Source organism: Notothenia rossii, assembly GCF_949606895.1.
Source record: "Notothenia rossii genome assembly, chromosome: 5".
NCBI lineage: Eukaryota > Metazoa > Chordata > Actinopteri > Perciformes > Nototheniidae > Notothenia > Notothenia rossii.
In genome coordinates, this window is record NC_136903.1 from 76,138,035 (window position 1) to 76,165,613 (window position 27,579).

Below are 27,579 nucleotides of genomic sequence, written 5' to 3' on the forward strand. Positions count from 1 at the left end.
CAGCCGGCCAATGAGCATCAGGGTGGAGGAGCACCCGGTGCAGACAGACAACACATGGTAATGCTGGCCAAGATAGGCCCGAGGAGCTTTAAATCCCCTCTGGCGAGAGGTTGGAGATGAGTGACCATCATTGCTGGAGGGCCATAAGCACATCAGCCCGTCTGAAATTATATTTGAGGGCTTTAGAGCTTGACTCACTCATAGGTAATGGGGCAGCTACAGGAGAAAAACCAAGCACTGTGTCAGGAGCTTTACCAAAAATCATATTCAGTGAGGCAAACCACTTGTAGGTACTAGTTGAAAATAAACAGCGGGCAAAATAAAAAGTAAGAAATTGGTTATAAAATGTTACAATTGACTGATTATTATATATTTAAGAGCACATGTTGTATGATTGAATATCATAGGATAATTAATGAACCTACAAAGAAGGGTACTTAAGGACTGAGTATCTTTTCCCCACTGTCATGGTACTGGCTTCGCAGTGTATATCGCCACAAAATAGAAAACAAGACATTCATTTTTTGAAGCATGTTGATTAATGGCATGGTTGTGTCCCATTTACATTATACAGACATGTCAGCAATCAATATAACAAAGAACATACAGAAAATAAAATAGACGTGACTGTTTTGTGCTACCCATCCTTTTTGTAAATGATAATTCATGGACTGGAAAGGCAGCGGTGTAAATTAGCAGTGTTAATCAGTTATGCAGTTGGCACGAGGCTGTGACGCCTGGACAGCTTTCTGTGGAGGCCTGTCGTTCTCACAGGAAGGAGGAGAGGTGGCTCTGCAAAGAGCGACTGACGGCCAATCCAACCTTCTGCTGCCGACGCTCGCACAGGCTACGACAGAAGTAAGCATGCCAATTGCCACCAATATGCTTTCTCTGGCAGCCGGGACAGTCAAGTACACACTGAGAAATCACACACATGCAAGTGCACACATGCGCAGACTCACATTCACGCCCTCTGTACAGCTCATACATGTCACACTTAGTCACATTCTCATCATGAGCCATGATGACTGTTTTCCGTGTGCCAAGCTCTGAATGTTACTGTAAACACACAGATGGCAAGACAGAGGGTGGCGGGACTCCAGAAATATTAAAAAGTGGTATACAGATCGGCTGGCTCGCACTCAGCAGATAAGTTTACTGTTTTGCAAGTCAGTCCTCACAGTAAAATGATGATGCTACATAACAATATACGGTGCACAAACCTAGAATTTATTAAAAGTGTTATTTTATTATCAACACAGCAGAGGAACGTAAGAGTGAAAATAACAAATACAAAAGATTACTGTCTGCTACTGTCACTTTTTATAAAGGCTTATTTGTTGACTTTTTCACTATGTTTGCTGCTAGTACTGATGTTCTCTGGAAGTGTTGATATTATTGAGAGAGGACTGCTTATCTCTCTGTGAAGTCAGCCACAATAGACCGCGCCTGGCTGCTGCACGGCAGAGGTTGACAGAGACAGATGCCACATCATTAAGGAATATTAGTGGGCTCTGCAGAGCAGACCCAGCTTCAACAGGCCTCAGGAAGAGTTCAATAAGAGAGCACAGAGAGCTGCAGCCCCTCCGAGGAGCTTGATAACACACAACACACCAGAAGCTTCTCATAGTTCAATACGACTTGAAGTCAGACACAGAAAAGAGCAGAATCATTGGCTTCAATTGTGAAGCTAGTTTCTCAGAGAGGTAGTCTGTCCCAATGAGACAGCAGAGAAAAAGAGATGGATGAGTGTGTCAGGAATGGACAACATGTAGACAGCTAATCTGCCACCTGCTTTGATGGCATATACTCCCTCTGACTGTCTACCAAGGCTTGGCACTGCATCAGGCCAACAGACAAAAAGATTCAGTCCACCAAGTAAGTCTATGTGCTGTTCGATATCAGCCCAAAACAAGACATTTGGAGCCTGGTTTCCATTTTGCTTTCACAAGATTTCCTTTAAACTGGATTTTAATCTAGTGAATGCAACAGGACTGACAGCTTTACTGTAAAACTAAAGCTTAGCATCCATAACCAGTCTGTAAAGATGTCTCCACTCTGAAGCATATGGCTCTGCAATTAAAGTGTAAGGTAGGCGGTGCCTTGTGTTTGTAATCTTTCATAAAACTAAAAGCAAAATCACAAGGAATGGAGTAAACAGTGTTTATTTGCTTTATCATAAACTGCAGACGTTTGTGAGTGCAAGTGGTGTCCAATGGGAAAACAAGGAAACCAGGTTACATTAGTTTGTTGATTATGGCTTATTACTATGGAGTATTAATGTTCACAACTAGCACATCCACAGTGTAGTATTTCCTGATTGTGAGGTAGCTCAACTCTGGTATGTAATGCTATCTGAATCTAACATTAGCAGCTCTGAACTGCTCTTTACTGGATTTGGGAATGTTTGTACAACATCCACAATCACCCTTACCAGAGAAAGTGTGATTGCTCTGCACTTATCTATAATGCTTTTTCTCTTCCAACATTAAAATTAAAATATAAAAAAGCTAATGAAGCAACAGTTCACATTCAGCTCTGGCCTCAGGCATTTAGTTCAATATCATGTACATTATGTGCATGGCCAGAATGGGAAGCTTGTCATGCAACAGTAACTATGGGGTGTGAAGCTTAATGAACGGTTAATTTCTACTCGCACACAACTATGCCCTCTGGACCAAATGGTACATCTTGTTTATGATGAAAATACATATTTTTACAGACTGAGATATCTAAGGTCTGGCTGGTTAATCCTGCACATAATAAACTGTTAATAAAATATGTGTAATCAACCCAATTTGAATAGAAAGCCAGTAATAAGTACATTTAAAAAAGAACCATGATTCCAATAGTCTCAGAGGCAACACAGAGTATCAGTGCCAAAACAAAGTACCTCAGAGCAAGCTGCATCCGGGCACTCATCACATGAGACAAAGGCTGGGCTAAATATTTACATGCACCCCTTGGGGAGAGTTTGAGATTAGAGAGAGAACGATGGCATGAAGGGGGGGGGGGGGGGGGGGGGGGTGGGTAGAGTGGGTTGGCTTCTGTAACATTATCAGAGGGATTGTCTACTGGTGGTACAAACAGGTCTGAACAAAGAAAAACATTATTTACGCGCACACCACCGCAGCCACACACATGTGAACAAACACCCCACAGAGACAGGACTTTGCATACACTCAGCCTCGTCTAATCTGCTCGCTGAAATAGTGTTTTCACCTGCAGGTGCTGTATAGTCTCATTCAAAGGTAATCAGTGTATTTAAACTTGCTGTGTTCACCGCTTCATTGCATCTTACCAACATCCCTGAGTGATGCGATTATCATCTTCATCCAGAGCTCACATGTGTCACATTATTCAAGATGTAGAGGCTGTTGAAAGTGCTTATTATTCCTGTTGTAGTGATTGCCACAGCATGGAGATTTGATTCCCAGAGCCATAACTGATTTATCCTCCTGGTCCAGTTTAAGTGACCATGAAGATCTATTGTAAAAGCTGACCTTGAATACCGTGTCTTTACATTTGTATCGATCCAGTCCTGTTCCCAAACAAGCCGTTTAAAAATCCTGATAAAGTATGCCAGTGAGAGAGGGGTATTCACTCTGCCATGCCACAAACGGTGCAAACCAACAGGCAAACAGGACCAGCTGGACAGATGGAGCCCACAGCGATCTTTTAACTGCCCAGTTTTGTAGATATTCATTAATTAGCCCTGTCAGCAGAAGCAAAGAGTCACACAGCAGTGGTGTGTGATCCCAGGATTTCACAGGACTCGCTCGCCAGCCAGTTGGGAACTATCAGACAGAAGGACTCATAGTAAGTGACTTGTTGGAGCGAGGAAAGGACGAAAGGGAAATGTGGGGCAGCCTCTCCCCCCGCTCCTATCCTCCCTTCCATCCTCAGTCAGGGTATTTGTCTTTTAGACAGAGATAAACTGCAGCCTTTTTATTAACTTGCTGATGGTAGGGAATTGTTTTTTTCTCTTCCACTAGGTTTTTCTCAAATAGACAGCCGCAGAAATATCCTCCCTATAATTCCCGGCACCATTTTTCTTGTTTTCTTGACTTCTTCAACCCCCTCCCCATCTCCACACCCTATTCAATCATTTTCATTTCTAAAGCTTGTATATTGTCACAGTATTGTCTCAGACAGGGGCTGCTGTTTATCAAACATATAATATGCAGCAGTAGCATAAAAACATGTGATAAGTGTGTGTCAATGTGTGTGGGTCTGCGTGTGTGAGAGTTTTCAGACATGTATATAATGTATTGGGACACCATGCTTCTTAAAATACATCTAATGTGTGAAACTGTGCAAATGATGTTTCTGTGTGTGCTTAAATTAGTGTATGCATGGTTGTGTTTTCTTTGTGTGTGTGTCTGTGTATTTGAGTGGGATGTGGAGGTCTTCATGCGGAGGAGACACAGCCCCGGGGGGGTTCCCTCTCTGGAGCATCTCCTCCACTTGCTCCTCATTTGACTAATTACTGCGCCACTTCCACGTTACAGATGAAGCCTGGCACCTGTCCATCAACTCTGAGCTTGGCTTGTTTCGGTCTATTGACACAATGGCCAGCTAAACACTCTCATCCTGTGAAGAACTAGCCTCCCATCTGAAATGATGTTGTGTGCAACCTCTCGACCTTATTAAAGCGTATTCAGTTCATTATGTTTTTAAATAATCACGGTCCAATTGCATTATTTTTGGTTTGCAGCTCACTGCTCACACTCCTAACGTTGGTCCAAGGTCATGTGTGCCAGAAAGTAAAAGGCACCGCTGCTCTTTCACGCCATCTGTCTGTCCTTTTCTGCAGCTCATGTCCTCTCATCGTCTTTTACACAGACTTAAAATCTGGTATACACTGCATAAACGGCCAGTTATAAAAAAAATACTTCTTCTCTGGCAGTTTCTGGAAACTCTGTAAATAAGACAAGTCATCTTAACTCTCCCCTGCTAAGTTCGCACTCTTAAAACATCAGTAAATATCAAATGGATAATGAGCTGAAAGAAACATGCAGAGCCGGAGATGGCAGAGTGTGGTCTGGCTTTAATTTGGAGGAAAGACTTCATAGAGGTATTAGAGCAGCAGAGGTCAATGAGGTGTTATTACATAATTAAAATGGAGGGAAATTGCGTGCTTAGGTCGCACAGCAGTGGAATACAGTGCTCATTATCTTACATGCAAGACTTTGTTTAACACAGCTGAACACTCAAATAAATCCCCATCTTAATTCCCCATCAATCCAAACTAACTTGTTCAAGATCTTTGATGAATCGGTGTAATTAAAAATACTCTAAACTACATTCGGCAAAGGCTTTTATCCAAAGCCGCTTACATTGATTTTAGACCCGAACTACTCAAATATCTGGCCCAATCCCAGTGTCTAGGTGTTGGCTTTGAATTAGCTCCCCAATTTATACCAGATAACGTTTTTTTAACACGGGGTTCAAGTGTAACCTGTCACTTGGCGAGTTAAGGTCTAAGTCGGACTTTGCAGGCCTAGCACATACCTGAGTGACAGACACTATGACAGCCATTTTGTGCTGGCCCACTTATCTCTTTCTTACCACAGGCAGAACAGAGCGGAGAGGGAGGAATGCAAAGACAATTTCAACTCACAGTGCAGATTACATTTCAAACCTCCCAGACTGAATATTTAACCCTCTTGCCTTTTGATAAGCGATATGGGGGATTTTCACTGACTCAGGAACTCAATTTAACCTCCCTTCTGAGAGACGATGCTGCCCAAACGTCCTATGGGCTTGCCCTTGGTGATGGCCGAACCCCTTCCTCCCTCCTCCCCACCGTCTGACTCTAACACGGCTGTGTGCTGGGCCTGATAGAGAGTGGTTTCATGCTAAGTCATTACGCACAGAGCACAGCCTAATTACACACAGACAGCCCCCCCCCCCATGTCACCTGCCAACAGGGTCACTGCTCTTAGAAGCAACAACGTTAAGGGAACAGCTACACAAACCCTGGTCGAGAGATAAGGGATGGAGGGGATGTCTTCAGCGTGCCATGTGTATGCCTTTGCCCTGAATAACCTTTCATATCTCCCCCTGCTCAGAGACGCTGACTTGGTCTTTGTTATTTCCCTCCAAAAAAAGTCCGTACTCGAATGCGTCAAGACTCACACCACGAACAGGTTTGCAGTGACACACTAAACTGGACACGGTCTCAGTGGAAGGGGGATAGCTCTCCATATTGAACATCACAGAGACGCTTTTACAGCATGCCAATTTCTGCCAAACTGGCTGTTTCCATGGAAACCTAGCACTTAATGACCGATAACAGAGAACGACCTGGAACAAAAAAAAGAAAGAGAGTGTTGAGTGCGAGAGAGAAAGAAAAAGACACTGACATAGAGAGATGGGGAGAGAAAGACTGAGATCTTGTGGAACAAAAGAAGCAATTTAGTATCGGAGGACAGCGTGAAGCCTGATTATGTCGTCAGTGTAAATGATCATTAATTTCCTTCTGTCCAGCTGGGCCAGATGAATGCCTTCCCATTCTGCACTGTAGAAAGAGAGCCAGGGTTTAACCACTTCACTGCATGGGCACCCCCGCAACAGCCACCGTGGCCTTAATAAAATACAGAGCGTGGACCACACCGACACCCATCAATGGATAGAAAAAATATATGTATATATTTGGAGACAGCTTTTTTTAACTTGGCTAACAAATGAAACAATGGTAGGAGCAATCGTCCATTAACCTTCAGGCTACCAGTATCAGGGTCATGTATTTCAACACTTAAATTGAGCACTTAACTGACTGTAATGTATAAAACATGAAAGATAAAGATAAAGGTCCCTATTATATTATTAGTATTACAATTACAAACATAATAGTGGGCCAGAAATGCACACATGCACAAACAGGACCTAAAGACAGGCTTTAAAATAGATGTGTCAAAAGCAGTGGCGTAACAAGGTTGTGATTGGCCCCGGTGCAAACATTGTTTTGGGCCCCAAACATAAGCGCACGCTGATGCGCTCACACACGCACGGACACACACAACCATTCCCTTTCATCACATGACATGAAAGGGAGCAAGGTCATTGGAATGACAAATTACAAATGAATAAGGTTGCTTGTTACTTTGAAGACTGCGTGAACCGGTCAATGCCATTGACCGTCAATTTTTTTGCATGGGTCCCTGGCCGGCCCTGGTGCGTTGCACCGGCTGCACTGTCGATAGTTACGCCACTGGTCAAGAGTGAAGGGGCCAGTTTTTCGACGCCAAGTAACAGTTGGGGGTTCGGTGCCTTGCTCAAGGACACCTCTGCAGTGCCCAGCAGGTAAATGGCACCTATTCAGCTACCAGTCCACATTATGCATTTTGGTCCAATCGGGACAGAATATCAAATAATCTGTAGAATGCAGCAATTAATTCAGGCTGCTTGTCTATTGGCTTTGAAAGCCCAGGCTAGAAAATGTATGTGCAAGATTTTGTCAAACACGTATTCCCCTGGCTGAAGGTCAGAGGTAAAATACACTGATCACAAATCAGACAAGAGCAAAAACCAATGTGTGCTTTGATGTCTCTTTTGTGGAGGTCAGTGGCTGGTTTCCAAATAACTGGGTGGTATCCGCCTCAACAGAACAAGCACGCTGCTTAACTGCTGAAAGCCCACAATTTCACTCCTCTTTGCTGATCTGATTATTCATAAAGCAAGCAATTACACATCCATTAAACCTGCAAATACAAAAACCAGGATCAAAGAACCTGTCACATGGATCAGGTTCATTACTGAAAACATCCACAACCTCTGAGACAAAACACATTCGAAAATCACGGTTGACTGACAACCAATTAAAACCAAACAACATTTCAGGTCCTCAACACCTGAGGACAAAATGGTGGCCAGAAACAGAAGATGACCTCTAAACGTTGAAACCGTTTAAACTTATTCCAGAAAACATACATGCTCCAGGAAAAATGGTGATAGCTATAGAAAAACAACCAATAGAAACAAAGGATGCATGACCATATTTAGTTTTTCTTGCAGAATGCTAAATATACTGTTGCCTTATGCGCATTTATAAAGACATGACATTCAGCAAAAGACAAATATGAAAATCTCTGATCAGAGTTTAAGGCCCATCAAGTCAAATGTAGTTAATGTTAGAAATGTATTCATTAAATGCAGCTTTAAAGCGAATAGTTTTAACAATGGCATTGTTCACAGCCATATTTTTATAGCGGACCATCTCATCAGATCAGCAGAACCATGCAAACAAAATAAATCATATTTGCCAATAAAAGAGGGAATAATGATATAAAGAAGAGAGATCATATAATGATATTCTGTCCTGTTAGCTTTCACCACTTTCCAAACTAAGCATCGAGAGTTCATATAACGTCAGCTTTAACAAAGGCTGAAAAAGTGATGTTCCATAGTCTTTTTCTACCTGAAAAAAAAAATGTCTATCCTAAACCTATTCCTTTTTAGTAGACAATATAATGACAATTCAAATCAAATGATGCCTTTCAAAGGAAAATTAATATAACATGATGATAATTTGCTTCCTTATATTAGTTTCCTCCACCTCCTACCAATCAGAGCCGTTGAACTGATTGTAACTGATTTCAGTGTGCAGGTACTCCTGTTGGGTGTTTACCTGTTTTATGAAGTGTGTAATTGAGCTCTCTGTGCCCTAACGTTAAACGGGTAATGATGGTCTCCTCCTTACGGTCTCCAGCAGACTGTCTTCCGGTAACAACATATTTCGCAAAGCCGTCTTCCTGCTTCACTGCCCTCTGAGTATTCACACTTTTGGCATATAAACTTTAATGAGTTCTAACTTTAGCTTTACTTAGTGGACCTTGTAAATCAAGTATATCGAGATTTATTGCATTTCCCATTCACAAGCATAAAAATAATGCTTATACAAACTGTGAGGTTATGAACTAACTAGCATTGTTCATTTATTCCAATTCTGGTCCAATTAACCTGAGAAACATGAGAGAATTAATTAGTCACAGGCAAGCAGGACACATTTGGCATGTGAAATGTTTGTTATGAAACATGAGAGGTAAGTAACATCTAAATCTTTCTGTTTCCTTTATTAGCCTGACAGCTCTGGCCAAAAGACTCATTTCATGAGCCAATATTCTCTTCTAGATGTTTTCAACAGGAACTCAATTTTGATGACAGACTGTTAGAACAACAAATTCACAGCGGCAGAGACGGCCCCACAAAGTTGTGTGGCACAAACAAAGACAACATTCAAGCAAGGGCTGTTATTCAGCATTTGTACAAAGTGTGTGACAACAATCAATGCAGGCTTCTCTTTAAAAAGCTCTATAATCAGACTTTTCAATTATAAATACATGCAGGGGTTTGCTTCCTATGTTATCATACAACACACAAACACTGGACAGTTTTGTACTTAAGATATATATCACAGCCTCTCCAAATCAAGGCTAAGACCCTGAGAAATGAGCATATGGTTCTGTATCTTTATTCACACCAAGAGTATTTTATTTCACAATAAATAATAATGCTTTGGTGCAACATATACATGAAATAACTGTGCCAGAGTGACTTACATAAACCTGCACTGTAGCCTGAAAATATGTTCTTGATCACACAAGGTCAAAGCTTATTGTGTCAGCAGAATTGAATAAATAAGAATCCCTGTCCCAACAGAGTATTAATCGAAGTTTGTATCATGAAGTAAATATAAACAAAATATTATCATCTATAAAATGATTAGCCATTGTGACCACCATATCAGATGTAGATGTTTGATGTAACCACCTGACGTGGCATAGATCAGCAAAGACGCCCTGATGAAAGATGTCCCCGTTTCATCAGATATATCTCATCTGTTTTCATGTCTCGTGTTTTTGTGTCAGAAATATCTCAGACCTGACGATGGCTGAAAAAAAAGATCCTCTTTAGAGCCAGAAAGTTTACACTTTTTAGCATAAATGTGCAAAGCAACAGAACAAAGGAACATGAAATTGTCATTCTTCAGGCTGAAAGTTTCAATTTCCACTTTAGTGAGTCTGACGCTGTATTTTCTTTTTTAAGAAAAAAGGCACACACATGAGTCCGGTTGTGGTTCTTATTCCTCAGTTGCATATTTTCTCCTGGTATATGAGATCATTTCTCCCAAACTGCAGTATAATGGGAAGCAGAATGTGGTCATTTAAACACAATGAAGAGGGACTATCAAACAGTTCCATGTTTCAATTGGTCCCAAGCTCCAGGCTAATTTGCACTTAAAACAACAACCTAATGGTAAAACAACAAATAACTAAAAAGTAGATTGTTGTCTTTTAGCATCTTTTGGTATGTGTAATACCTGCTGGATTAATTATCAGTTATCTGATGATTGGGTTTCTTTATCATTGTACTCGCGCCAATGCAGATAATGATGAATGATAAAGTATGCAGGATCCTTTTACACCCATCTTTACTTCGGGTTTACCATGTACAAATAACACAACATACACCGTTTCTAATATTTAATACAAACTGCAATTTATTTTTATGGATTTAAGATCATATACGATGGTCACTTTAGATTCTGAATCTTCTGATTAATATTCAGTAACTTGTTTTGTTTTTCTTCTAAAACTGTAATTGATATACTAGCCTACCATATGTTTTCTGCTACTATCATATATATTGTGAAACAGTCTAAATTATCAAAAATAATTATATTGAGTATTATTTTGGTTCACGTCCTTTATACTGTCGATATGTATATAGACTATAAACTATATAGGCTGCTGTTTATTGTTTTTATTCTCATTTAGTTCATGTTACTTTTATTTTTATTGTGTTTATACTTTCTTCCACCTTTATAGAATTTAATATTTTAATGCATGTACACTTTGCTGCTGCAAGAAAAATATTTCCTTAGTACCTATCTATCTATCCATCAATCAATCTACCTATAGCATATTTTACTATATTCATTTAACATCAAGTTAAATAATGTGAACACTTAAAAATAATATATATATATATAAACTGGATTCCTAAGGTCTTACCTATTAAACAGGTTAACTAAAAACTGTCTGCTGGTGCATTCACTTTGCAGCTTTTTAGAGTTATATTAAAGTATGTCATACAGACAGAAGTGAATGGACGACCTCAGCCCATATATTCACAGCCTGTAGGTTTCAGTCAGAGAGAGCTGTGACTAAAGCCTGCTAATTTAAGTGCAGCAGTCCACTAGATACAGAGATACTCTAGCTGTGTTGGACACATGCCCTTTTAAACAATCGTATCTAAATGGCATAAGTGCCATAGTAGAGCGAGTGAAAATAGACATGTAAGGGCATGTTATAAATGGCAGTTGAAGTAAGAGTGGATAAACCTCGTGAGTCTATCCCACAGAGTCAGTGTACTGTTTGTCTATGTGTCATGAGCTCATGTCCACTGGTGTTGTTGGTGGAGCTGAGGTGGTGAAATGAGTCCCAGGAGAAGGCTTTGCAGCTCCATACATGTAACAATGAATTTAACATTACAGACCCTGGAGGCCAAGTAGGGGTCAAACTCATCGGCAGGTGACTGTTCCCAACCCCCAATACATACATACATACATACAATACCGAAATATCTTCAGAAATAAACCACATTGACAATGGAAAAAGGGATTTCACTATCCCTGCACACACAAAAGGAATCCTTATTCATGCTATGGCTGTAACTGAATATTTTCCCATGTGCACAAACATACATCTAAGCTCCACAGAGAAGCACATGCGCAGACACACACCACGCTCTTCTATCCTTGAGTCCGTATTACGCTATGAAGCTCAATCAGTCCTGGATGGACTATTTATCCTCCTCATTTGATGCTAAATCCCATCCAATACAAACAGCTTTATCCCTTTTTACTGCTCTGCAGACCTTTAATGTAATCTTTATCTGGAGCAGCTACAAACACAACGTACAAACGCACCAAGATCACTGAATAATTCATATGAGGAAAACAGACAACAAGCCCTCATTATGGGCTGACACAAATGTACTTTGCTGTGTGGTACAAAAACTACAGGACAGATCTTAACTAAAACGCCACCACATAAGCAATGACCCATTACCATTTTATTGACATGCTGAAATAAATTACAGAAAGCAGTCTGGAATTAACTCTGCAAAGCACGATGAACTGATGAATGCGATTTGGCATTTAAAGTTTAAGGTCCTGACACAAGAGCTAGACTTTAAGTCTCTAAGTGGTAGGTTGTGCCCTCTTTTAGATATCAGAATGATCTTTAAATGTTGAATGATGGTTGTTAATGGGCCATTAGTGCCAAATCATTAGTTTATTTTAAATCTATTTGCAGAAAGGGACTCTTATTTGTACTCAACATGATGATAGAGACACTGCGTCATTAACTTAATCGCCTGGGTGATTAAGTGCGAGTCTATGATACTCTAGTCTTATCTATAAGAACAGATCATAGGAAAATTATAAATACTGTCGCTCCAATCGTGAGGGAGATGTATGTGCTTTAGAAAGACACAAAATATGCATGAGCTTTTTTAAAGATTCTAATAGGCCAAAGATTCCTCCTGTAGTTTCTGACTCTCCTGTTGACAATTTATGAAGTAAGTTTGATTTCATATCTAAACAATGTTTTTTAGAATCATTGTCCTTTCAACTTCTCATAATCAGTTGTCAAACATCTCCACTTAAAAAGGTCTACTTACAGTAGGCTAGTAGCACAGTCCAGAGCAGAAGGTAAAACGTTTTCAAAGCAGAATTGATGTGCATCGATTGAAACTGTATAGGCTCGCCTTTTTTCAGGAAAGACCCTTCCACCTGTCACATATGTGAAATAAGAATATAAATCACTTAAGTTTCAGCGTCCTGATGTTGTGAATGCTTGCTCATTTAAAAAAAATGTTTACTGGCACTTCAATGTTGTGGGCTTACCTTCAATGATACTGTAGGTCTAGAGCAGGGGTGTCCAAACTTTTTTCCCCGAGAGCCACATACAGAAAGATATACGAAGGGCTGGGCCACTCACTAGAGATGAGCTATACTGCCTCATAAGTTCAGTTATAAGTTAGCCAAATTAATCAGATGTAGGTCAATTATACTTGATACTTGATAATGCCTATATCACAGTTCTCCATAGGGTTTCATTTATTTTGTTGGCAGCTCATTCCCTAAAACAGAAGCCTCAGTTTAATTATAATAAGAGGAAATATGAAGGGTATATTTCAAGCTTGTTAGGTAAAGAAGATATTGGGGCCTTTTTTCTTATCAACTAAGATTTGTTAGAAAATGTTCCCAACTTGAATTGACTGAATGTATTTGAAAAGTGGGCTTATTAACACATGAATACTGTGTAATATATTTTTACATATATATTTAAGAAGTAAAATATAAGACAAGTTTCATTTGTGGGCCGTATTACATTATACTTTTTGGAAATTGCCGAGGGCCGATTCAAAATGGTCCGTGGTCTGTAGTTTGGACACCCCTGGTCTAGGATAAACAAGGTATTTTCTAAACACATTTAGGTCAAAATGTTTGCTCAAAAGTTAAGCTTAAAAAGGTTAATACGGTTGAAATCTCTGGAATCACAGGACCTTGAGTTGAGATTCTATTTTGACAAGGTCAAGAATGAACTGTCAACCTCAGACTCCAAACTCAGTCTGCTCCTGTGGCATCGACCTCAGAGTTATTTAATACCATTTCATCCATTGTGTTTTCTGTTGCGTGGCTCAGTCTTAAAAAGCCCTGCTGAAACATTACGTGGGTGTGCATGTGAGGAAATAAACCCACTCATATCCCAGACATAACAAACACATTACATCTTTCACATAAAAAAAAAAGACAGCTTTTAAAATATTAGGTTTTTTTTTTCTAAAGATCATCCACTCGTTAAAGTAGTTTAATATAACTGATATGTATGCGTCAATGTTATAAACTCACCCAGCAGTTAGAGTGCTTATACAATATGTAAACAAGAGTCAGGGTGCATGCATACAGTACGTACTGTAGGTGTATTTGGATGTCAATGACAACTTTCATAGACTGAGGAAAAGTATTCTAAATAACGATGAGAAAATACTTCCTGCTATAGTACTTTTAAGCATAAGAGCGTGTGCGTGTGTGTGGGGGGGTGAAGGTAACACAGTGGGATGGGGGAAGGTCTCACCAGATTACTGAACAACCTCTAGAGACAATAAGGGGCCATCGCGGGAGGAGGAGAGGGGAGAGGCCAGATTAATGAGATATGAATGTGTTTACTGATTAGCTGTCATGGCGGCGTACTGATGGCTAGTAGATATTAAAAATACACAGTGCAGCTGATGGCTTCACCAACACAGCAAGCGACACCAGCCTTCTCCAGACAACGCTCTAATCAGCGTACGACTCTTCGCAATCACAATCACGCGCAGAAATGATCATCATCATCACGTCCTTCATCTCCATCTCCAGCATCGCCATCGCCGCCTGTTCCTCTACATTATCGCTTTCATTGTACAACGGTATCATGCCGCTGCAGGAAATTGAAGTTGGCCAGATCAATAAATACAATATCAAATTAAATTAGCTGCCAGGGTGAGGTGAAAATGGGTGTTTGGAGGTAAAGGGAAAGGTAATGTTATCCAGTCAAAACAATCTAAAACCACATTTTGGACACATACGCAAACATTATAGTGAGGCCACCGCTTCCTGTTATGGATTTAAAAGTGAGTTAAAAGAGGTGAGGCACATATGCTTTGATGTGTGAACCTGTGTGTGTGTGTGTGTGTGTGTGTGTGTGTGTGTGTGTGTGTGTGTGTGTGTGTGTGTGTGTGTGTGTGTGTGTGTGTGTGTGTGTGTGTGTGTGTGTGTGTGTGTGTGTGTGTGTGTGTGTGTGTGTGTGTATATGAGACCATGACATCATTTCTGCAGTGTCTAATCATGAAGAAGGGGAGCTGGCTTTTGCAAGAGGGCTGTGATGGAAACACAATTGACCTGTTTTAAAGAGAAGAAGATGATTCCTGCACTTTGCCCACACTTTCTCAGAGACACAGAACACCTTCGACTACACCTCCGACGACACTCACAGCTTCACCACATGCAAACACATCGGAATATTTCTGCTCTTTTGATGTTTTATCTTTTTCTCAGCGAGGGATGGCGATTCGGTGCATGGCAAAACTCCAACCGTTCATTTCAATATAAATGGACATGTAAGTTTGGTGCTGCTGGAGCGGCAGAGATGTGAAATTGAGGATGGCATGCCGAGTGGCCCCGACACGCAGGGTTAATTCAAACTGCCTTTGATGTCTGTCTGTGTGTGAAATGGGCTGATGGTCCACAGTTCACACAAACACACTCCTGTGCCCACATACACGGCCGTGCGCGCATAGACACGTGTTGAAATCATCACACCGAAAAACTCAAGGGAAAACTCTGGCAACCACATGAAGTCCAAACACAGGATATACCTCAGCTCGTATCACATACTGTAAAGTGCCAAAAACACCAGTGCAAACTCAACTTTAGTGTGTCAGGGAGTCTTTAATCCATTGCTCCCTTCAGGATTTTCACTCACATGCCATCCACACGACAATGCAAGCTAAGCTGCCTGTAGGCAAACACAGACTGCTGGCTTACACACACAATACCTATGTAAAGCAGATTCTGCAGCCTTACAGCAATAAAAGTCAGACGGAAATTTGAACATATCAGATTATTTCAGTTCTCAGTAGTCTGTAAAATAGCAACAACAAAAATCACCAACCCGTGATTGATTTACGCATTCCTACAATTCCGCAGTCTTCTAAATTACACCTTTAAAGTTATTAATTTCAATATGCATTTAGCGTGACTTCATTAGACTGACTGTGTTATTTACAAATGCATTCTGCGTGACAGTAATTATAGAGCTATTGCTAATATAAACATCAATGTCATATATAACTGAAGCAATGGACCACCACAGCTCAAATGACAAATAAAGTAAACAAGAAGTCAGTCTGAGTGCCAGAAATCTAAATAAACAAACGCTGTACGTGGATTTCAGTTTACAAGCTGTTAAGTTAGAAGTCTGGCCAATTATACAGAGCCAACTATTCCATGAATGTAAACATTGAGCTTATATAACCATTAATCATTGATTTGTTTTGTGTTAGCACACTTTTAAATCTATTTGAAAGTGAAGCTCTTATTAAAATAACACTGCAGCATTAACAGCATGCTGGACCGAGGGAACGTTCCTTAACAGTTTGTCACTGTTTGTCACTTGTATACTCATCAAAGTAAACTATAATATTGGTCGGGGGATTGGAAACATTTTTCATTATCTTTCAATTTGACTGTGAAATAACACATACAGAAGGTAATGGTGCTCTCTTTGGCTCTAATCGATCTAACGTGTGAGGGTGAGTTTCAGGCTCTCCGTATACCCTGCTTTAGCTCCACCAATATTGTATACCTGCCTGCATTAATGTTATATCTTAGGTTATCAAGTTTGGAAGGTGAAAGAGCAACGGGGTGACATATCCTTGTGATTGCATCAGAACAATGTACTGGAATTAATTCAAAAAGTATTTCCTGTACGTTTATGCATTAGATGTGTATTTCAACTGAAAATAGGATTCTGTACAACCAGTTTAGTTTGGTCTGTTTTGAAGGAAACCCAGTTAATGGCTGGATTAATGCATGTTCACTGGCAATGTGTTTTGTTGTCTTCAAGTAAACGGCTTTTGTCTTGTACCACACGTGATTTTGCAGGGAGGTAGATGTGGAAGTTCACATCCTGAGTCCTGTGTGTGGTTAGGTTCAGAAAACAAGGGGCACTCTGGTTCAGGGACTACACCGCCTGTCTTGTGTTTAAATGTACTTTTAACTTTTAACCCAAGACCATAATATTTTCCTCAACATTAACCAAATGGTTTGCATGTTTAAACATTACAATGAAATCATTAAATCATGCTTTAATTGTGAATTCAACTAGTCATTGTTATTATTTTAAAAAATATTTCTTAAAACTTTTCAGCTGTTGAAAATCTGTTTAATATAAATGTTAATTTTGAGAATACGGTTGGTATACCGAATGGATGAACTGTTTATATTTGCAAATATATGTGAGCATGAATGCAGATGCACTGCTTTATGTGTACCAAACAATTGTAGTGGTAGAGCACAAATCCCATCAAACAATGAACTCCCGGGAAAAGGGCCAAGGTAGAGAGTGTAGTTGGAAGCCAAAGAAGAGGGAGGATAGACTGTAGAGAGAGGGGGAGCTGCTCCTCCTGGTTTTAACGAGAACAAGGCAGAAGACATTACTATCTGCAGAAATAAATAGATGTAGGTGGTTTCTGAAGACCCCTCTCTCGGATGGCAGTAGAGAGTCCTTACTGCCTACATGATCAAACATGAAAAAGCTTTTTCTAGGACTTCCAGAGTACCTTGGCGTTTGAAAACCACCCACTGCTGAGGCAAGCCAATTAAAGTTATTCAGAAGTGTGACCAAGCAATCAAAGACCAGTGCAGGTGGAGGAGGAAGAGAAGAAGAAGAGGACAGAACCTCGGAGACCATAACTCTCTCACGAGCGCACACAAACAGTCGTAAAAAAAAAAAAAAAACACACACACATTTTGCTCACAATGGAAAATAAACGGTGCACCTACCACTTCACACAGAGAAGCACTCCCTCTGCAGTGGAATGAATAAAGCACTTCACACCTGGAATTTTCTAGGGCATCACGCCACTCCACATTACCAGTGCAACCCACTCAGGGAACTGTACCTGCTTTTTTCTCTCTCTGTCAAGCACAGATAGTACCAAAGACATGTGCATGTGCTCTCTGAAACATCAAACAGAAGACGACTGAAAATTACACAAGCCTGCGCACACACGCTCTGCAAATAAAAGTGTACAGAGACAAGGAGAAAAGATTTGCAGCGTAGGCACAATAAAGCATCTTCCTTTGACAGGGCTGGAGCTTTAGCAGACCTCTAATCCTATTTTGACACATAATGCTATATTGTCTTTCTTTAAACAAGTGCAAGGCTTTCTTTCCTTCCCAAAAAGCCACTAGTAGCATGAAAGCATCTGCTTTTTTTTTGCTTTGTTTGAAATGATCAAACAACAATTAGGTATTCAAATTCAACCAGCGAATGCACCACAGCGAATGTCAACGAGATTCAGACACTCCGACCATCTCCGTTTGTTCAGTGCTGACACTAAAGGGGTTGTTTTCCTCCAGTGGGCCTTTACAGCTCCATCCTGGTAATTCACTTCACTGGAATGAACAAGCACATGCCCTGTGATATACTGCAAAATGTTTTAAAATGTGTCCAGGGAAGATGTTAAACTCTGCACACAAAGCGAGCACAAGGCACCATGTAGCACTGTGTCTATAAAGCCTTCATTATTGATTTTAGGCAGCAGACCTTACTCAGACTGAGCAGCGAAATCCTGGAAGGCAAAAACAAACGATTTGTTTCAAGGCACGTACGCCTAGGAATAATGTGGTCACGATACCAGACATTAAGTGGTTGATTCCAATAGTGAATCCAGGATTCCGGGTACTCAAATTGATAGCACAATAATAATAAAAAACTAAAAGAAAACAAAAAAAGCTAGTGTTGTGGAAGTTTTATAGGTCATAATTCAACCAATATCACTTTTATGTTAAATTATCTCCTTCAGCTGTGTCCTGCCAAAAACAACATTTTAAGATATACATTTGAACACGTCATGATGTGATGTTTCATTTACGTTTGCACAATACTATTTAATGTTATTTTTGACCAAAGAGATCATATACAGATTTAGCAACAGACATTTTCTGACAGTTTCAAAATAAAATATGATATATTAGCAAATTAACAGAACCATACCTACATCAATTATTTGTTTGGGATTGTTGAGAAATATGAGTCTTTATAAGATTAGCAGATTTAAATAAAAAAATTAATCTGTTACAAATGTGTATGTTTTGAGATGGTTAAGCACCACAAAACTTCTCTATGTGTTGGGCAAAATATCAGTAACAATTATGGAAACAAATAAAAAAACAAACAGAATAAACTGGAGACAAGGCACTGACAATGTATGATCTGGGTCTACTTTTTCTATACCATCGCATTTTTAAAGCTACGCTTTTTTAAGTAATTCCTTCTAACACCAACGCGGGGATATCTGCATGCAGGGCTGCACTCTGCAGATATATGTATTTTCATTTATTTAAACACCGCACACAAGTGGCAGGTCATCAACCCGGGGAGCTGAAGAATCCGTGTAACCTTCCCCGGTGTCAGAAAACCAATAAAAGAAAAGTGAAAAAAACAAATAGCATACGTTTCTGCTCTCCTTTCAGCCCGGGGGAGTCTGGGCCTTGGAGTAATGCTGACCAGCTCTTAACCTGCATAACGGTCAGATTACCACTGGGATTATGAGCCTCAAATGAACACAGTCATTTTGTTTGTGTTTTTGTTTGGGGTGAATACAGTTGACACACAAACAGAGAAATATGAGCAAGGGTAACAAACAAAAGAAAAGTTGCTAGCTACAGTAAGAGACCATGTCAAAGATCTCATGGCCCTGATCAACCTGTTTACTTTGAATGGCTCATGAGAAGTCTGCATTAGTTTGCAGCAAGGTTTATTGGACAGTTCCATCATGAAAACAGACAAATGGATAGAAAGCTAGACAGATGTTCGAATCACAATTAGAGCTGACTATTCTTAAGTCATGTTCAGACTGTGTTAGGCAATTCTGCGAAAAACACACAGTGGTGTTATCTTGGAAGGATTTGTGTTGGCAAATACATGCAAGCCCATTTGGTGCTAGATTACTTTGTAAAATGAATGTCATATTTCTGCTGTACAGCTCAGGATTAAGACACTTTTTTAAAACTTTTTTTTGTTTTCTCCAAACAACCTCAGACCTAACCTAGCAAATAACCGCATAATCTGACACATTTTAATCAGTTATAATTGAAGTGTTTGTGTGGAAATTATGCTTCAAGAGTTGTATATCAAGTGCCTTGATGCACATGATCAACAACAGATTGTAAAGGTTACAGATGCATACATTATTTTTTGAAAGAAATCTGTATCTACAAGTAAACAGCTACGCTTAAAAGGCAACACTGTTTTGTTGGTATTAGTTGGTGGTTACTGCAGTCGATGTGCTAAAATACTAGTAATTATGTTTCAATAAGGGTAAACCGAGCCATGTGTTAATGTGTGCTACACAATGACAGAGGGACACTTAAGATGAGCCGGCAGGAAAGAAACCGGAGCCGTAGAGTAAACTATCTATCCGGCAGAAATAGCCTGTGATGTTTCACACAGCCAGATAACAAGCTGCTGTTGTGTAAGGTCCAGGCCAGAAGATGAAGGGGAGGGGGGGGGGGGGGGAGGGGGAGAGGAGCTCTCTCTCCTTTAAAGGTAACTTCTTGTGTTGGGAGGAGGGACGTTCAACTCTTCCTGTAAACTGTCTGCACGTGGAAGGGGCTTTTAAATCACGAAACAAATGGTCCCTGATCAGCCCTTACACTATCATCACTCATGGATCAGCAAACAGAGAGAGGGGGGGTGAAGCTGACATCAGCTCTACAAAGTGAGGGGGGGGTTTGTGGAGTGAGAGCAGGGGTGATGTCTGGTGTAGCGCTGGGCATTTGAGACAGATTATTGGAAATGTCTGTAGTCAGCGATAGTGAGTAAATCCAGCAGTGCACTTTGTAGAGATATCCGTTTTTTGGGGCTGGCTGTTTTGGCCGAGAGCAACCTTCTTTTTCTAAGAAGCAGGAGGAGGTTTGCAGAAGTACGAGAGAATTTTGGAATTGTGTTCCGCATGCATACAACATCTCCGTCATGTCATAAGGGTTCAAATTGAACCAGAGGCTTCAGGGAAGTAAATGTGAAAAAAAACTTCCTGCAGACAAACACATTCATGAGCATGCACACTAGCAGCACTGGAGGTAAGGAGGTCTGTGTTGAAGCGAGATAAACCTGCAGCCAGCAGGAGGTCGGCAGGCCGCCTGGTGTGTGTTGACCACACAGAGTGAAGGGCAAAAGCGAAAGAGGAAGAGCAAAAAAACATACCTGGTCGAGTAAAAGATGAAAACTCTGTTAATATGCACTCAGGCTATCCCTCCCTGCTTTATGTGAGGGTATATTGATCTGGGTGGGCATCATTCTCAGGTTTCCAGTAATCAAGGGCAGCAAACAGCAGAAGCAGAGGGTGTGGAGGCTCGGCAGACAGATCGTCAGAGTGTCGGTCTGAGGCGGGGGTTCAGGAGCAGTCATGTGCACCAGGCTCAATTATTCATGCTGATTAGACTCTTCTTATTGAAATTAATTAGAAAGAGTTCAACATATGTTGCATGGCATCGCCATATGAGAAGCCTGCTTAATTGAAGCTGAGCTCTTTGCAAGTTAGAACATTTGGTGCATAATCTCCACTGCATCCTGATGGCTCTAGTTAACTCACCTATGGTACCAGGTGCTTTTTCATTTCATTTTCTAATGACGATACTACCCTGTGAATTACATTACATTACATACTTGACCAAACCATGGTCTGCAGTGTTTTCCCTTAGCCTTCTAGTATTGGTTAAGCATTCTTGGAAACGCAACCGAGATGGAGCTAAAAAAGAGGTACTGTCCACAACTTTCAATGGAAAAAACAAACAAAACAATTGTTTTGTGTCGTATCATGCTGTAGAAAAGGAGGCTTCACTTGTGTTAAACTTCAGATCATTCCTTCATTTTTCTTATCCTACCACCCTACTTAAATGTATTGTTAAAAATTAAAACACAGGTCCCAAGACCTTCTGGCTTATGACTCTACATAAAAGCAGCATGTCATTTTTCAAATGTCTAAGAGGCTTTTAGTTGTTCCAGCATAAAGAGATTTCCCCTTTAAACTTTAGTGTGATCATTTAAAGGTGGGGTAGGTCATTTTGGAGAAACCAGCTCGAGTGCGCTAGAATTTGAAAATACACAGCTGGAAAAAATCTGCCGCTTCCTCACAGAGCCCCTCCTCCAACACACACCTGACCAATGAGGGCACGAGATAAGTTTGTGCACAGATGGAAGGCTGACAGGCAGGTAGGCCATCCAGTTATTTTAGCCGGGCCGGATGAGATTTTTTAATGGATGTTTTGTCAAAGCACTTAAGATATTCATTGCTATCGGGATGTTAAGAGCATTCCATTCCAAACTTACCTACCCCACCTTTAAACGAATGTCATGTCCGAAAAAGGTCATCTTATCCAATATCTCAAGGAACACCTTTAATCATCACATGACCCTTCAAATGTATCTTGTGACGCAATGGCGGAGGCCTGAACCTGATGTTGGAAACCACTGGACTAACTACCACCTGTAGAAGGTAAGAATTTTAAACTAGCTCCACTTTGACCAGATACAGTACAACAGCAAAATGCAACTGACGTGGGAATGTAATAGTTTCATTAAATTCATTTACCAGTTACAGGAGCTGTTCTGCTCAATAATGAGTAGTTTTACTTTTATAACATTCAATAGATTTAGCTGATAAAACTGACAAAAAGAATCTGCTACTTTTACTATCCGAACACATGTTCCACCACGGGAAGAAGAGCATTTTTATTATTATTAATAAGCTACAGTAGGTAAAGTGAACATGTGACCACCTGGGGCCGTATTCACAAAGGATCTTAGGGCTAAAAGTAGCTCCTAACTGGCGAATTTAGGAGAAACTCCTAAAAATAATGGGCGTGTCAGTCTTAAATTTAGGACTCCTAATTTTATTCACTAAGAGCAATTCACAAAGTATTTTAGGCCTAAAAGTAGCACCTAAGTTTAGGAGAGCTTAAAAGTCCTCGAGAGGACTCCTAACTCAGTAAGACCTATTCACAAAGAATCTGAAAATGGCTGCGAGACGAAATGTTTTGGAGACAATGGAAGACTGTGAATTGATCAAGAGATATAGGATAAATCGTGAGGGTATCAAACTTGTTGTGGAATTAGTGCGGGATGCAATAACATCCCCGACTAACAGGAATAACCCGATTAGTCCGGAAATAAAATGTTTGGCAACACTACGATATTTATCAACAGGGAAAATGCAACTTTGCAATGCCGACGATTTAGGAATATCGCAACCATCAATCAGCCGTGCCATAAACCAAACCATCAACACACTCTCTATACCACATATCACCGGACAGTTTATCCGGTTGCCTTTGGACAATCAACAACTACACAGGATCAAAGCCAACTTCATGGCAATTGCAGGTATGCCCGGTGCGGTCGGTGCTATTGACGGGACGCACATGAAAATAATTGCGCCATCAAAAGATGAGGACGTGTTCGTCAATAGAAAGAAAGTACATTCCATCAACACGCAGATTGTTTTCATTCATCATGATAGGGGGACTTGAACGGAGGTATGGGCTGTTATTGAAAGAGTTTAAGTGCTGGAAATATGCTCATTGGATAATAGTTTGCAGGGTGCTTTTAATTGCCTCCTTGATTTAATGCAATTTACGTATTTTTATTGTTTGTTCTCTCTCTTTAACGTGCATATACAACGTCATTATCGTGGTCTGCACAAACTTGTCATCATGCGTGTATTCTGCTAACTGCACTGTCCATAACTATTTGATAGGAATACATTTCTAGCCTAGGCTATTTCCTTGTTTTTCGGTGATTTAGTGGGCTCGTTTGTGGGATGTTGCCGATGAGTTTCACCGAGACCGCCTGCTGTGAACAACCAATCACCTTACTGACCGCTTCTAAACTCATGCACGAGAATCAACGTAATCCATAGCAACGGCGCGTCACTCTTAGTTCACTCTTAGTGATTTATCCTTAGTATGAGTAGGTCTCAGCGGCTTTGTGAATAACTTTTAAGAAAAAACTCCTACCTAAAATGTTTTAGCGCGAGTTAGGAGCACTCCTAGCGGTAAGATAAAATGCTTTGTGAATACGGCCCCTGGTGTCTAAATATGTACATAGTAATAATATCTGCCTGTATCTTTGATAAATCATCAAATCGCTGTAATGACAGTATGTGGGTGTAGGCCGCTGCTCACGTGTGCCTATTAAAACTGTTCTGAATAAGCCTGAGGATAAGAAAACAATGCCAGTGTCCACCGCCGCCTCTCATCACCACGTACTGCAACACATCAAACGCAGCAGCACACAGGATAATGAGGAGGATAAGGACTATAAACAGCATCCGTCTGCTCACATTTAAATGTACAAATTCCCGTCCTTCTTCTCGATCATTTCATCCATCTTAAGTAGTTTGACTCTAAATATACACACACAAAACCGCCTGAACATCCATCTTAATTGTCAAGCCGTACTTCATCCTATCCCTCTCGAAGCCCCCCCTCCTTCCTCCGCTCTGAATGCCGCCCACTCTCCTTGTCTATCCGCACACCACACTCTTCCATTGGAAAGTTTCAACTCCTCCGATACATCACTCACTCTATCTTCCTTTCACTCCCCAGGGAAGAATAACATCTTGACCAAACCCGGGGCAGAATATATAAGAATGTGATTTTAACATTTTAATACCTTGAGTTTTATTTATTTTTTGAGAGGCCTCAAAGTAAAACACATCAAAACATTGTATGTGTTGTTTCTTAAGTTGAACAATTCCAAACATATTCATCTATTTTTGTGCGGCTCTGTCTTGGCCTTTCAGTTCAGCTCCTACCTTGCTTGTCAGAAAAAATGCAATCTCTACAAGAGGAACTGAACAGACCACATTATAATAAACGTACTTCCCCGTCTCTTTCCATGTAAGACAAACTCCAAAATAATTTGCACACACTTTACATTTTTTTTTGTCTGTGAGAATAAACTGTGCATGAAGAGGAAGGGGGGCGCAGAGGGAGGCAATCTTGTTACCAGCCGGCATAGCCCTGGGAAGATTTCTATCAGATACACGTATAGAGAGAGGCATCCATTTAGAAAATGGCTTTTCTAGGCATGCTGGGCCATTTAGCACACCCTGTGACGACTCCTGTTTGGGGCCATGATAAATGTTCTCTCACACCCGCTCTGCGCACACTGTCAGGCCAGCACACACATGCACGCACATGCACACAGCCATATGGGCATCCTGCACGAGACATAACTGGGATGAACGTAATACTATTTAGTGCTAATGACTTGACTGGGTTTGGCTCAGAGAGCAGACTCCAGCAACATGTAGACTCAATTAGTACTTAACATCATGTCAACATCAACTCTCAACCTTAGTTTACTCAAGATTATTCAGCTAAGTACATCCAAGTTTTACCACAAGCAGCTAAGAGACACCATAACATATATGTAATCCATACATACAGTAATAACATAGCTATTAAATTACTCCACTGGCAGGATTGAATCAGACACTTTTTTCAAGCAAAAATACCAAACATTTCAAAGTTCAGGCTTACCAGTATTTGATCATTTTCCTTGTCTTATGTCATAATAAATGTAATATATATGCTTTTTTTTTTTTTTTTACTGTTGGTGAGACACAGCAAGCAATCTGATGGCAGCAATTGGGCTTCAGGAATTTCTGATACTATTTTCCCTATTTTCTAGCATTTTATAAAATATGATAATTAGTGTATCAAGAAAAGAAGAATCAGAGTAATTGGAAACAGAAAAAAAGTTGCAGTCCCTTAATATGAGAATGATCACTACCAAAATATATGCAAAGTGAATTAAACATAAGTAGAGTAGAAAAAACCACACCTCTCCAAGTGTTGGCTATATGAGAGACAATACACCTGTTACGCTCTTAAACCCTGAATAAACTCTTAAAATGTATTGTTACCAAGCGTAAATCAAAATAGTTTTTCAAAGTTGGTGAAATTACATTCAGAAGATACTTTAAAAAACTGTAACATTGCGTTAGAAGTCATTTAAAAGTCCACATTGCTCAGTGGGAATACTGAAACATTACTGACACAACTCTGAAAGGCAAATATTTTGATGGGTAAACATTCTCTGTTGATTGATTTGTTTACACTGGACGAGTGCAAAAAACAAAAATATCAACCCATCTCTGTCGTGCAGTCTGAGTGTCTGCTGATACCCACCACTGGTCACTAACCTTTACTCCAGCACGATCGCTGTCAACTCACTTCCTGCTCTCTGGGATCCATCAATGTCGCCAGCACACTAACAGCTATCACACTAACCCCTGTTACTGCTAGCATCAAAGCCGCCACAGGCACCTACTGGCTGGATGAATCACACTCACCCAAACAGCAATAATGAAGCATTTATCTCAGGGTGCATTACAAACCCTGGAAGCACGTTGAACATGCGCACACGGCGGAAATATGATGAAAGAGTGTCAATCACACTCTGCTCGACCATCTGCTCTACCACACACAGACACGTGTTACACACAGCCTCATACCAGGACACAGACGCAAACAATCAACACCACATTACACTAAATGTATCATTTAGAGTCATACATTTAAAATCTTCTTTAAACCAGTGTGTTCATTAGCTAAAAATACCTTTCGTCTAGTGTATCTTCACTGATCAAATTTAAATGTTTACATGATTGAAGAAGGTCAATCAAATGGAAAATCAATAATCAAGACAATTCTTTAAACGAACAAACTGATTTACAATGGGGGAAAAGTACATTGATTTCTGATTTCTAAATGATCACATAGAATACACTTAAGTCCTAAAACGTAATTTTTTTATAGATCAAAATAGTGCTCATTCAAACCCATTACCCCACAGACACACATGGGAGCTTATGTTGTGAAAACTCACTTATTAATAATGCAGTAAAAAATGCTGCGTCACATGCAAACGTGACGTCAACTTACCGATCTCATCTGCTGAGTTCCGGTGACGTGCTGCAGAACCTTTTCCAGCTCCTTCTCGATGCGTCCTGCCCAGTGAATCATTCTGGAAAATAAAATGAGACACTTTAAATCTTCATGCCTTGATTACCTGAACATATCGTCAGCATTTGTTTCTCTGCCATTGGATGTGAGTGAAAGCGGTAGTTAGTGTCAGAAAGAGTCTCCCCATATCTCTGTGCATCTCTATTGTAACATTGTAACATCCCTGTCCAACCACACCTACTGTCTGGGTTCGTCATCATCATACATCTGGTCAGCCCTGGCAGGACTCGCAGCGAACATGCCTGACTTGGCTGGGCTGGGATCAGTTGCTCTGCGATAAAAACTGCTCAAGTCTGACAGAAACGCACCCTAAGCAGGAGCTGATCTGCGTAAGGCAGAGCCAAGTTTGGAATCAAGAGATCAAACGGCTAGGGCTCATCACTGCAGAACTCCCAGCAAGCAACAAATGCCTTAAGGGATCAAGATTTGCACAAAATGTCTTGGATACCTGGATACAAGATGAACAATCCATGTGCATGGCCACGAGAAAGTGTCACAAAAAAGAAAACATAAGGAAAGCTTGTCTTTCAGCAATCAGATATATAAATTCCGTCACAAATTTGAAAGCCGAACACTGACTTCATGCCAACCTTTTCCATTCAGCAGCCTGCAGATAGCTAATCACTAGCATCAACAACACAACAGTCGTTTGTCTTTTAATATGATGACTGAAAGAAATGTCATCCTTAAATGTCAGATTTGCT

General features: G+C 40.4%; 1 protein-coding gene across 1 annotated transcript in view; it reads right to left on the minus strand.

Moving 5' to 3' along the window:
- cacna2d2a (calcium channel, voltage-dependent, alpha 2/delta subunit 2a) overlaps positions 1–27,579 on the minus strand; it is a 139,471-nt gene that overhangs the window by 107,510 nt on the left and 4,382 nt on the right. The window contains 1 exon segment of the mRNA XM_079682190.1: positions 26,795–26,876. Coding sequence (XP_079538316.1) covers positions 26,795–26,876 — 82 coding nt within the window.